Source organism: Thamnophis elegans, chromosome 3 (assembly GCF_009769535.1).
Source record: "Thamnophis elegans isolate rThaEle1 chromosome 3, rThaEle1.pri, whole genome shotgun sequence".
NCBI lineage: Eukaryota > Metazoa > Chordata > Lepidosauria > Squamata > Colubridae > Thamnophis > Thamnophis elegans.
The window spans coordinates 74722434-74735544 of NC_045543.1; the positions used below are offsets into that span (position 1 = coordinate 74722434).

A 13111-nucleotide genomic window follows, 5' to 3' on the forward strand; every position below is an offset into this window, starting at 1 on the left:
TCATCGACCTCTCCTTCCACTAAGATGGAATCATCGCTGTGGTCAAACTGTTGGGCAACAGAATAATCATGCAGGTCCAAAGTATCCACCACCGGTGGTTCCTGTCTGTTGGCAAGCATGATAGTAGAAAAAGTAATGCGTTGTGACCTACAGTGAAATGCAGCTTCGACGCCCTGGAGAATGGCCTCAGCGATGTAATCTCACATTTCCTGTGTGATAGAAGAACCAGCGTGCCCAGAAGGCTGGACCACTGGGGCAGAAGTGGATGTAGAAGGAGCTGGCTGTTAAAGGGATCCTGCAGACGTTCCCTCCTTGGCGGGAAAACAATCAAAGGGCGCAAAGGAATTCTCAAAGCAGGCCGATTGCGCAGATCGAAGAATGTGCACATCAGGTGAGCGGTCACAATGTTGTCTACCTGCCACTGGTGAATAAGCCTGCACGGTCATAGATTTGGTGGCCTGCAATGCAGCCACCTTTTGAGCTTTAGCAAACTGTTTTTCAAGTGCTTTTTGATGTCTGGAAGAAAGTTTATCTACAATGGATGACGACTTAGATGCTGACAAATGTCTGGTCTTAGTCTTGTGGATTGTAGATGCCATGGCACGGTAAAGAAGATAGCCCCCAAATGGTGGAAAAGGTGCTCTGGCAGATCGGCGGCATCCCAAGATGGCGACTGGCAAGGAAACAGCCCCCAAACAGCGGAAACGGCTGTCCGGAAGATTGGAAACCCGAAGAGCTCCCTCTGCCTCATTATGGCAGGCAACTGAGTAAAACCGCCACTTGCGATCGAATTGTGAGCAGCGTGGCTGGGAAGGCAATTACTTATTTCAGCTGCCGCCGGCGTGTGGTTTGAATGGCTACCTGGCCTCCAGCTATCTGGCAACCATTCAGGAGCGCTGATGGTGTCCCTGGGAGTCCTGATGAATTTAGTTGATGCTGTAGATATTTTCCTGTCTGTTGAAGACTTCAGCGTAGTGTTATTTCAAAACTCTGACTGTTAACCTAAGTGATTGAAGATGCGTCTCTTTGGGCTAGACTGAGTTAAGAAACTGATATCAGTAAAGCCAAGGAGGCGTGTCCAAACATTTCAAACTCAGTCTCTGGGCTAATAGGCAGAAGTTATAACCCATGCATGGAGTCTCCAAGCAACGCACAGGAGAATAGCTGATTGCCATTCTACTAACATTCTTACCCATGTTTGGTTAGACTAGCTTGTTGCCTTACTCCAGTAAAGTACAAGGCACCTCTTCTGTCATTTCATTTTTTGGAGTTACTGTAAAACCAAAGGATCTTTTGTGATCCGTGTATATAGAAAGATCATGCAGGTACAATATAATCCAAAACTTCAACCACTGTATCATTCCAAGAGAAAACTAAACTTCAGTTGAATTATGCACTGATGTTTGGGAGCTTTCCTGTGTTGGCTCTGAAACCTATAGGATTTATCCAATGGGCCAATCTAATGGATCTTTCCTCTCTGCCACAGGGAGCCGATATAAGAAATTCTAAAGCAATTAAAAAGTTTTCTGTCGATGACAACACCCAACTTCTGATCAATTCCCCACTACCCCGAGACAAAAACAGATCTAACATGTGACCGCATGTTACCTGAATTGAGCAGTAGGCCCTCAATTATTTGGATCATGTTCATGATTGAAATATGCAATTTCAGCACTGAAGTTTTTAGTGTTGAGAAAATAAAAGGCCTGAACTAAACGCCCCTGAGTCATTATCATCCAACCTGGAAAGCCTCAAGCAAAACATCTTCTAGTCTCTGAAATTCCATCCTTCAAAATGCAAGTCACCAACGTCTTTATAAAATAAGACACAGGAATCATTATCTTTTCCATGCATGAAGCAGAAACGTATTCTCTCCCTGTCTCTCTCAGCAGGGAAATAAGCCTGTTGTTATTTATATAAAAAAAAATGTTCCAATTTTCTAGTGTTCATGTATTATTCAGTGGAAGTTCTTTCTCTGGCAAGGCTTCACGCATTTGATAGCACTGGGTGGGGAGAAGTGCAATGTAGTCCCAGTGAGGAGAGATAAGTTTCCTCACTCTGCTGTTTGGAATAATGGTGTACAAAATATGAACTGGACAAAAGGAATTGTTTCATATTACAATCTAGGTACCTGTAGAAATTCAAGTGAAGTATGAAAATTAAAAACAAGGGTTTCATTTCTTTCTTGATTTTTTTCTTGTTATTTTTAAAATACTTAAAAATCTAATTTGCTGCACAAGAACATGTTTAAAACATTCACACGCATAATCAAAAGAAAAGAAATATATAGTTAATAGTACTTTTTTCCTATCCTACTAGCTAAGAAAGAAGCATAATATTCTTCATATAATCATAATATTTATTCACTATTTAGTACAGTAACATGTATAGTAACAATCTCAGGCCCTCATCATATATGAGCAATGTATATCACCTGAACTGAGCTCTAAGCTGTTCACCAAAGTGAAAGAGACTGCAACAGTGCATTTCAATAAGTTAGAGGACATAATAAACACCAACTCAAATTTCAAACCACTAATAAAATTATTTATCTATCTTCCAACTTCCATTTGCTTGTATTATATATTGTTCTAAAGAATCAAATAGCAGAGTTATCTGGAAGACTATAAAGGCAATTTACAGAAGATAAACACAAAGCTGTGAGAAAACATACTGTATTTGTACTAGGATTACATATCAGCTAGCCAAAATTCAGCATCTAAAATCTGTAAGAAAGATAATTGTAATATGTTTTATAGTGGAAGAAAACATTTATTTTCACTCATGCTAAATTAAGGAAATTATCATGGGAGAAAGTGCTATAAAAACCAAGCTATGTTAAAACTAGTGGATTGGAAGGGATAGCTGAGCATAATGTTCCTTTCATTTAAACCACAGATTAAAAAATGAAAAAATGCTTTTCTTCCCATGTAAAAATGTATCTTATTAAGAAACATTTTTAAGTTTAAGTGAATGATTGTTTACCCCCACGTCCAAACAAACTTTCATGAACTCCCAAGCCAAAAGGGAAAAGACAAAACAGCTATTAAGGACAGCCATAAGTCATCAAAGGAAACAGGGTTTGAAGATCATGGGGATGGACATAAGGAGGTACAGAGAATAAATGTGAATATATTCAATGTTTAAAAGTCCAGCAAATTCAATATAGATGGATGTCTTTCTGAAAGCAACCCTACCAAGCCTGTTTCTAATTTTAAATATTAATGTTAACATAGCAGAACCCTCATGTGTGCTTCCATCTCTATGGAAACCTTTCTTAGCAATTGGTTACCCATTAAGAAAAGACCATCAGCTTTCTTTGACCACAGACTGCATTTTATAAGGCGATGCAAGCAAAAAATGTTAAACCTGTAATTTAAAAAAAAACCACATACACTTTTCCGAAGCAAAAGATTAAAATCTCTCTTCATCCTTTTCTTACCTGTTCTTTAGTTGAAGATAAAGACATTACATTACATTCACCACTTGAATCCACAACAAAACCCTAATCTCCATCTATCTATAAATTATTTAGAAATTTAATATATGCGTTAATCTTATTTTCTTTAAATGTACACCAATTATTTATGCCAGATCTAAATCTTAAACATAGTTTTCAGCTAACATAATTTAATGTTGAAGAGATTTGTTTTTAAAAAATGAGTTCACAAGAACAGTCCCTCCCATCAACCTATATAACATAAAACATTAAGGCAAGAGAGCTATGTATTAACTAGGGTGAAAAAGATTGGCACATTAGGTCTAACAATCAGGACCATCTGCCAAAACAGAGAAAACCAAGTCAAAGCGAATTTCATTTCGTCCCAAAAAGCTAATCAGGAATGCCTATGCTGAAAAGCACATCATTTTTCAGTAAGGGATACTTTTGTTCATGGAGATTATTGGAGCACAGTTGTTCTATAAAATATGTACCTAACACAATCATTGTAAAGGCATAAATGCAAAATTTATGCATTTATATTTTCAGAATTTCATATTTACAGTATTTTGCTTTTCTTATGTTGAATGTCTTACACAAATGTTCCAAAATAATCCTCATAAAGAGGAACTACATAAATGCAAATAACATGACAGAATATGAACATTACTTTTCTCCTAGTATTCATAAATGTACAGGTGAAACTTAAAAAATTAGAATATTGTGCAAAAGTTCATTTATTTCAGTAATGCAACTTAAAAGTGAAATTAATATATGAGATAGATCCATTACATGCAAAGCAAGTCGTGATTTGTCATAATTGTGATGATTATGGCTTACCGCTCATGAAAACCCCAAATCCACAATCACAGAAAATTAGAATATTGTAAAAAGGTGCAATATTCTAGGTTCAAAGTGTCCCACTCTAATCAGCAAATTAAGCCATAATACCTGCAAAGGGTTCCTGAGCCTTTAAATGGTCTCTCAGTCTGGTTCAGTAGGAATCACAATCATGGGAAAGACTGTTGACCTGACAGTTGTGCAGAAAACCATCACTGACACCCTCCATAAGGAGAGAAAGCCTCAAAAGGTAATTGCAAAAGAAGTTGGATGTTCCCAAAGTGCTGTATCAAAGCACATTAATAGAAAGTTATATGGAAGGGGAAAGTGTGAAAGAAAAAGGTGCACAAGCAGCAGGGATGACCGCAGCCTGGAGAGGATTGTCAGGAAAGGGCCATTCAAGTGTTGGGGACTTTCACAAGGAGTGGACTGAGGCTGGAGTCAGTGCATCAAGAGCCACCACACACAGATGGATCCTGGACATGAGCTTCAAATGTCGTATTCCTCTTGTCAAGCCACTCCTGAACAACAAACAATGTCAGAAGCATCTTACCTGGTCTAAAGAAAATCAGATGTGGTCTGTTGCTCAGTGGTCCAAAATTTTCTTTTTCATCTCATTTGGAAACCAAGGCCCAGAGTATGGACGAAAAATGGAGAGACACACACTGCAAGATGCTTGAAGTCCAGTGTGAAGTTTCCACAGTCTGTGTTGATTTGGGGAGCCATGTCATCTGCTGGTGTTGGTCCACTGTGCTTCATTAAGTCTACTTAATGAAGCGCAGCCGTCTACCAGGAGATTTTGGAGCACTTCATGCTTCCTTCCGCAGACGAGCTTTATGGGGATGCTGATTTCATTTTCCAGCAGGACTTGGCACCTGCCCACACTGCCAAAAGCACCAAAACCTGGTTCAATGACCGTGGGATTACTGTGCTTGATTGGCCAGCAAACTCGCCTCACCTGAACCCCATAGAGAATCTATGGGGCATTGCCAAGATAAAGATGAGAGACATGAGACCGAACAATGCAGAAGAGTTGAAGGCCGCTATTGAAGCATCCTGGTCTTCCATAATACCTCAGCAGTGCCACAGGCTGATAGCTTCCATGCCACACTGCATTGAGGCAGTAATTGCTGCAAAAGGGGCCCAAACCAAGTACTGAGTACATATGCATGCTTATACTCTTCAGAGGTCCGATATTGTTCTATGTACAATCCTTGTTTTATTGATTGCATGTAATATTCTAATTTTCTGAGATTGTGGATTTGGGGTTTTCATGAGCTGTAAGCCATAATCATCACAATTATGACAAATCATGGCTTGAACTATCTTGCTTTGCATGTAATGAGTCTATCTCATATATTAGTTTCACCTTTTAAGTTGCATTACTGAAATAAATAAACTTTTGCACGATATTCCAATTTTTTGAATTTTACCTGTAGTATAGTTATGGTTGCTATGCATGTTTTCTATAGGGGAAAAATTGTCCAACTAGGTATAATAAAAAGATAACAGTATTGAGAAGAAATTGATTCTTCTTGCAAACTAAAAAAGCTTCAGTGAGAACAGTAAAAAGGTAAGCTTAATATTTTGGGATGAAAATTACTGTAGAAAAGGAGAAAAAAATGCAAAGGATATAATCCAGATTTTCTTTGTTCTAATGAATAAGTTAATACTGCAAGCTAATGATCTGTTCTTCGGTAATATAAATTAGCAATGATTAAAAATTTTAATCTTCTAAAATGCCATATTTTCTCATTAACATCTGCTTTCTCAAAGTAGAATATGAACACAGACTTCTGGGTGATGTTATGAGTAAAGTATTTAATAAAGAAACAAAATAAAAAATTGCAACATGATTTTGCATAGATTCTTGAATTATAATAACCAGTAATCCTGGATTTTATTTAAATGAAGCATTTCTGCTTCAGAAGAATTATCAGTCTAAAGAAAGCTCACAAGAATCCAGAATGATATATTTTATTAGTACAATTCCAAGATACTAACAATGCACAAAACAATGTCAAAGGCAAACATTCCGTTGACTGCGCTTTCTGGATGCACCAAGATAGAGCAGAATTAAATATGAAAGGTGATGCAGTACTGCAGGCTACTTCTGCTGATCACCAGCCAGCAGTTTGGCAGTTCGAATCTTATCAAGCTCAAGGTTAACTCAGCCTTTCATCCTTCCGAGGTGGGTAAAATGAGAACCCAGATTGTTGGGGGCAACATGGTGACTCTGTAAACCACTTAGAGAGGGCTGTACAGCACTGTGAAGTATGTAAGTCTACGTGCTATTGCTATGTTGGCACAGAGCAACAGAAAGCACATCCTTTAAAGCAGTCTGGTGGCATACAATGGCATTTTTTGTTTTCTAAGTAAAAACTTCAGCTTGAAATATAAACCTGTTCTTATTTGAAAAATAAATTATGTGGTGTCACTAATAGAAGCAGATATACCAGTAATACATAGATATATAGCATATCTAAAAACACGATATAGCTAAATACACTAAATACTCCCAAAATTTGTTGTTGCTTACAATTAAGAAATATGTCAACAAATTACATACAAAGATGCATTTTATACCAAGAAGATTCAAAAGTTACCGACTGATGACCACTATTTTAGATCTATACAACTTCTCCTATGAATTATTTCAAAACAGGTTTTTAAAAAACACTGAATTTTGCCCAACCACAAGGACCTACTTCAAGAGTGGAATTAGCAGCAAAGATTATACATAAGCAGTTCAGCAAACTATTCCATATTCTAATGAATACCAGATAGAACTACACAGCCTTCACTAAAAAGTGTTGAATGCTATATTTGATGTTGAAAGAGTACCCAGCTACCATCCAGGTAAAGACTCTCACTATCAATATATAAAAAATAGTTTGACAAAGTAATCCAATTTTACCAAAACATTTTTAGCAAGTCTGGAAGAGATAGTCCAAAGATTGTACTAGCATTGGGGAGAAATAAAGTTCAGTGATAAATACATTATTTTTTTCCAATTACACTGAAAACCTGAAAAAAATAATACAATTAAATGTCATCAGCAATTAATCAGGCTTGAAAATGAACTTGAAGATACAAGACATGTTCAACAACTACTTCCAACTTTTGCCAATAAAATTGGAAAATCATGAACTGGAACAGATCAATAGTTCTGGCCATATCAAAGGATTACCATGAAGGAGATACTATAAAAGACATTTTGAAACTAGGTTGAGGAGATTTGGACGATCTCATGCTGTATTCAAAAGCAAATGCTTAACACCATGACAAGAATAAATTCATACTGATATGTATGTGACCTAAAAAAATGGGTAGTCTCATAGAAATTGCAAATGAGCCAGCCATATTGCATGATGAATAGATCAACAGTGGACAACAGCAATCCTTGAATGGATACTGACTGACATTTAAATATATATATATAGTACTCAATTTAAAAGTGTGGTAGACAATATAGAGGATGGCCTTGATGAATAAAGGGAAGATCTGTTGCTAAGGCAACAATCATATAAAATTAAAGCCTGAGAGATTTATGAAAAAGCTTCTAACAGCACCCTCCCCATTCAGTTAAAGGTAAAAGAGGAAGGACGGAAGTACCTTCAGAACATATAAGATTCTACTACAGAAGTAGAGTTTAAGGAATGGTATTTTAGGTTCTGTTCTTACTCCTTTGCTTATCTCAATATAATAATTCACAGGATTGTTTTCCATCAATTTGAGGCAAATGTAGTGAGCAGATCGAGAGAGACAATCCAGAAATTTTTAGATATTTGGGTAAATAAATGTGATTAAGATGAACCAAGTATACAGGTTATTGAACAAATATGTGTGAGAAAAGCATCCTCTCAGATAATTCTTGCACAAATTACAATTTCTTGTAATTTGTGCCATATAGCAAAATATGTAAAGCTATTTGTAAAAAAGTATGGGAACAAGTTGTTAAAAACTTTCATTGGCACTGTAAGAGCCTTGAGACATATTCAAAGAATCCACTTAAAGCACCAAACTGAAGCCAGTTAGTTAATTCCATTTTAATTACCTATTCACATCATGGTTTCACCAGAACATCAGATTGAGATAAACATTGGCTATGAAAATAATCATTAACATTGGCTTCAAAATTCAGCTCTTCTTTGGATTTAACATTATTTGACTACTGAAATCCTAGCAAGTACTATAATACCGTGTTTCCCCAAAAATAAGACAGGGTCTTATTTTCTTTTGACCCCTGAAATAAGTGCTTGGCCTTATTTTCGGGGAGGTCTTATTATTTTTGAAGTGCAGGAGGCGGTGAGTGTGGTCATCTCATGGCTACTATTGTGTTGCAATATTTTCAGAGAGGGCTTATTTTAGCACATGCGCTCAAAAGCCAGATTGGGCTTATTATCCAGGGAGGTCTTATTTTTCAGGGAAATAGGGTTCCTATTTATTTACTTTTAATACCTATTTGTAAGGCTATAAGGTATGGAAAACATTAAACTGCAAAATACATATTTAATTCATTTATCAACGAAAACAATTATCTAATATTGAGAGACAATCCCAGTTAAAACTAGTATGTGTTTATAGAATAAACACTGTCTCTGCAATATTATTTATTTTGGATCAATTCCACATTCTGTGGAATCACTTTTTAAAACTTTCACAGAATGGAAAAAATATGTAATTTTGACCTTTTTTTCAAGCATTTTACTATTTAGTCTTTTCATTCATCTGTTATTGGTGTTCTTGAAAAGAGAAATGCACCTTTTTTTGCAGGAAGATGATGAATTTTTTTTTTAATATCGCCTCTGAAATAATGATGTAGGTTCGCATTAACTAGTGGAATGTTGCTTTAAATAATGTAAAATAAGCTAAACATAACCTTAAAATAAGGTTAACCTAACAAAAAATATTTTCTGTATAATGGACAGAAAATAGGCAACAAAAATTGTAGGATGTTTGTGTGTGTATATAAATTGTAATGTAATGTAATGCAATGTAATAATGTAAAATATTCTGGTTGTAGACATAGGATTTTTATAGTTGCTTTAGTTTATAAGTAAATCCAGTAAATTTTTTCCATCTCCCTTTTGGTATTACTCATGGTAAAGTATTTATATGGATCTTATCTGCTTCCTTGAATAAAAGGAAATAATATTTTCAAGATTTTCACTCAGCTCAAACATACACTATAAAAATTAATAAACACTGGCAAAATGAATTTCCTGTAAGAATCCCAAATCTTAAATTTGTCTTTGGTATCTTTCAATATTTTAAATAAGTGTTGATTTCACTACATTAATAACTTCCCCAAGAAACATGTTCATCCTAATTCTAATTACAGTACTGAATATGGCTGTATTATGTCTCACACAGCCAACTGAACTTTTAAAAGGAAAAAAACTCAAAGTAAATGCTATATCCAAACTTTCCGCAAATCATGTCACTCATATATATATATATATATATATATATATATATATATATATATATATATATATATATATATATATATATATATATATATATATATATATATATATATATATATATATATATATATATCAAACACGTTTCACAACTTTTAAAATACGATTTCCTTTGAACTCAAAATGTGATCCTGTTTTAAGGATCCCATTTTCTTATTTTATATCAACCACAAACTAAATGGCATCCTCATAATAATATCAGCAGCACTTACTCATCATACTTGATACGATAAATAATATCTTCAGTATCCATATAATCTGTATAAGATGTGGAAGGTGTATTGTCCAAATTATTTGTATTTTCTCTAGAATGATCTTGGCTCAAGTTTCCATTAGTCCTTTTGTAATTACTGCCACTCTTTCCTTGAGCTTTTCCATTTTTATGTCCTTTTGTTGCTCGAGTTACATTTTCTATATGAGCTTCGAACCAGGATCCAATAGTGACATCTCGGGCATCCACCAATTCATTTATCTAAAAATAAATTTGACATTTAGTGAATGTTATGCTTTTATAACAAATGTGATGATGTTGAGCTTCTGTGCTAACTATATTTACACTTATACTAACTTAATTCTACTTTGGCATTTTTGTCTCTATGCTCTTATACTGCCTACATTGAAAGTTGTAAAAACAGATTTCATAAAATAGGATAGTCCTTTGTTCTGCCCTATTGGAATTCCTCCAACATATGAAACAGATCTGGAGTTGTGCAAAAAATGTGTGAGAATAAAGAAATGTCGGTGGATGCCATTTTAGCAGCAAACTATTGCCATTGGGTATAAACCTGATTGTCAGAAAACTATTTTCAAATAGAAGTTGTACAAAAACTATATATTTAATGAAAATAGAATATTGGGCTATATATAATATTCTTTCTTCATAATATTATTAACACCAATGATTTAATGTATCTGCAATTTTTTAATACATGTATGGCCAACCTGTGGGCCACATGAAGCCCTGGATAGCTAGTAATGCGGCCCCACAAGATTATAAACTTTTAACAGTATGCAATTTTTATAACTAACAATATTAGTTATATTTTATAGGCAGCCCAAGACGTAATACGTCTTCATTTCATGTGGTTCAGGCAAGCCAGACAGTTGGACACCCATGTTTTATTTGTTGCCTCTATTTTAACTGGATGTTTCTAACTATGTACTGTTTTCCTAATAATCATATTTTCTGTAGAATTAATCCTTCATCACACAATAATTAAATAATTGAATCAAGAATACTTTCTTTCCCTCTTGCTATGTACCATATTATAATGCAAGATACACTTAACATTTCACATATAATATAAATATTTAAGACTTATTAATCTTGATAAAGTATACTCTTTTAAATAACAAAGATTGTGTAAAACAACACAGCCTTGCTGTGCACCCAAAACCATGAACTCACCACTGCACCAGACTTTAACAACAAATTCCCTTTATGTAGTAAATTTTCACTTTTTTTTATTTTAGTCTCCTACATTTTGCTGAAAAATGCATTTTATATCTTTCAAAAATATGCTCCTAAACCTATACTAATTAAAGTCACATTATAAATTAATGTCATGCAAGCAGATTGCCACGAAAATAGTCAGATTAACTTCCTTAGCTTTCTCCATACCCCATATTACCCAACCTCTGCAGACATCTAGGAAAGCTACAGAATCAGAAAGAAATTGATTCTTAGTAATACATTCCACAGATACATTAACATAGTTGTACACAGGTCTGTTTATATAGACACCCAATGACATCCATAGACAATGTATTTTAAAATAGATAAAATACACTTTAAAATATAGTATCATAAACAAACAATCTAAAGCACAGGTTTCCAAGATAAATTTTCAGGTACAATGAAAGCAATCAATTAATATACACTATTTATCTGTACTTAAAATCTGTCTCAACATAATAAGTAACTTGAAAACAGAATAGAGACCAAACACGTTTATATTAGTATAATAAATTCTTTCATAACAAAGTCATGCAATTTAATGTTTTCCCTAAATCTTTCCAGAGGCTAAAATTGTGTTGTTATTTTTATTTGCAACAATTCAAGAGGGTGGTACAATAAAGACAGTTTTTCCTCTGTTGTAGCCCCCAGGCATGCTCCTAAAGATGTTCCTAGCAATTTAGCATCCCGATTAATTTTACGTATGGTGACTAAGAATATGTAATCCCACTAGACATTCAGTATTTGGATCAGATGGGTACAAATTATCGAGAGGAAAGGCAACATTGATAAACTAAAATTTCTTGTACGACACAAATAAGTATTTGGAGTCCTGATCAGCTGTTTTGTAGCTAGCTGTGATAAAACCATGGGAGGTGATGGCAGCAGTAAGGTCTGGGGATATTCAGAAGCATGTCTTTCGTGACAATGGCTATAAATGTACTACTTTTTATAAAATATTGGTGAACCTCATGCAACAATGTAGCTATGTAGTGAAATTACTTCAATTTCAGGAAGACATCTTTAATGCTAGCCAAGATAAAATATAGTCTTGTAAATTTCCAGGCAGATGTGCAGTGCATAAATAAAGTCACAGTATCCTTGAAATAACTCCTTCAGAACCCTCACCCCACCAGATCTGGCCTGTGTTGCTTCTTCTCAAATAAACTGAAATCCTACTCCCCTACCACCTTCCCAGGTTCATTCACATTTATTGTACATAGCAAGAGATGTGTTGCAATTTGAAGTGAAAGGCACTGGCTTCCTGGGTGGAGCCTGCTGGTGGTGGCAGCAAAAAACCAGCTGCCTCCGAATTCCTGGCTACGTACCTGTTTAGAGGATCTTCCATCTGACGTCTTATCAGGTTTTCTTATCCTTCAGGGAGGAAGGAAAGAAGAAATTGTTTTGCTGGCAAATGCTCTTCGATTTTTGCAGCTTTTGTGCTTGCAGGGAGAGGGGGGCTAGCCCAAAGCAGAACAGCTGTCCATGCTGGGAACTTCAAACTGCCTTGTGCGGGACAAAGTAGGCCTCCCCCACTCAGTTCAAAGTTTTGATTGATTTAATCTTATCACGAGCTGGATCCGTATTACGTGGGCAATAATTGTTTATCAAGATTTTAGCTTCTTTTCTTTTTCTCCTCCGAAAAACTATTTACTTAGAGGCTTTTAAAATGGCGCCGAGCAGGCTGGTTTCTCCGGTAATAATGAACACTTTTTGTTAACTATTACAAGAATTCAAAACAAAGGAGAATGCTTATCATTTGTTTCACAATCGGCCAGCAGAAGCTTTTTAATTAGTTTCATTTCTACAAGATTTTCACCCCCTCATTAATCTTGTTTATCTGGAAGTTAAATGGTGATGAATCTGCTGAACTGTCTTGTTACAATG

General features: G+C 35.2%; 1 protein-coding gene across 3 annotated transcripts in view; it reads right to left on the bottom strand.

The window, feature by feature from the left end:
* UHRF2 (ubiquitin like with PHD and ring finger domains 2) overlaps positions 1–13111 on the bottom strand; it is an 87350-nt gene that overhangs the window by 37926 nt on the left and 36313 nt on the right. For all 3 annotated transcript variants that reach the window (XM_032212967.1, XM_032212965.1, XM_032212966.1), the window contains exon 3: positions 9981–10240. In XM_032212967.1, coding sequence (XP_032068858.1) covers positions 9981–10021 — 41 coding nt within the window. In that variant the 5' untranslated portion in view covers positions 10022–10240. The remainder of the gene's footprint in view (positions 1–9980; positions 10241–13111) is intronic.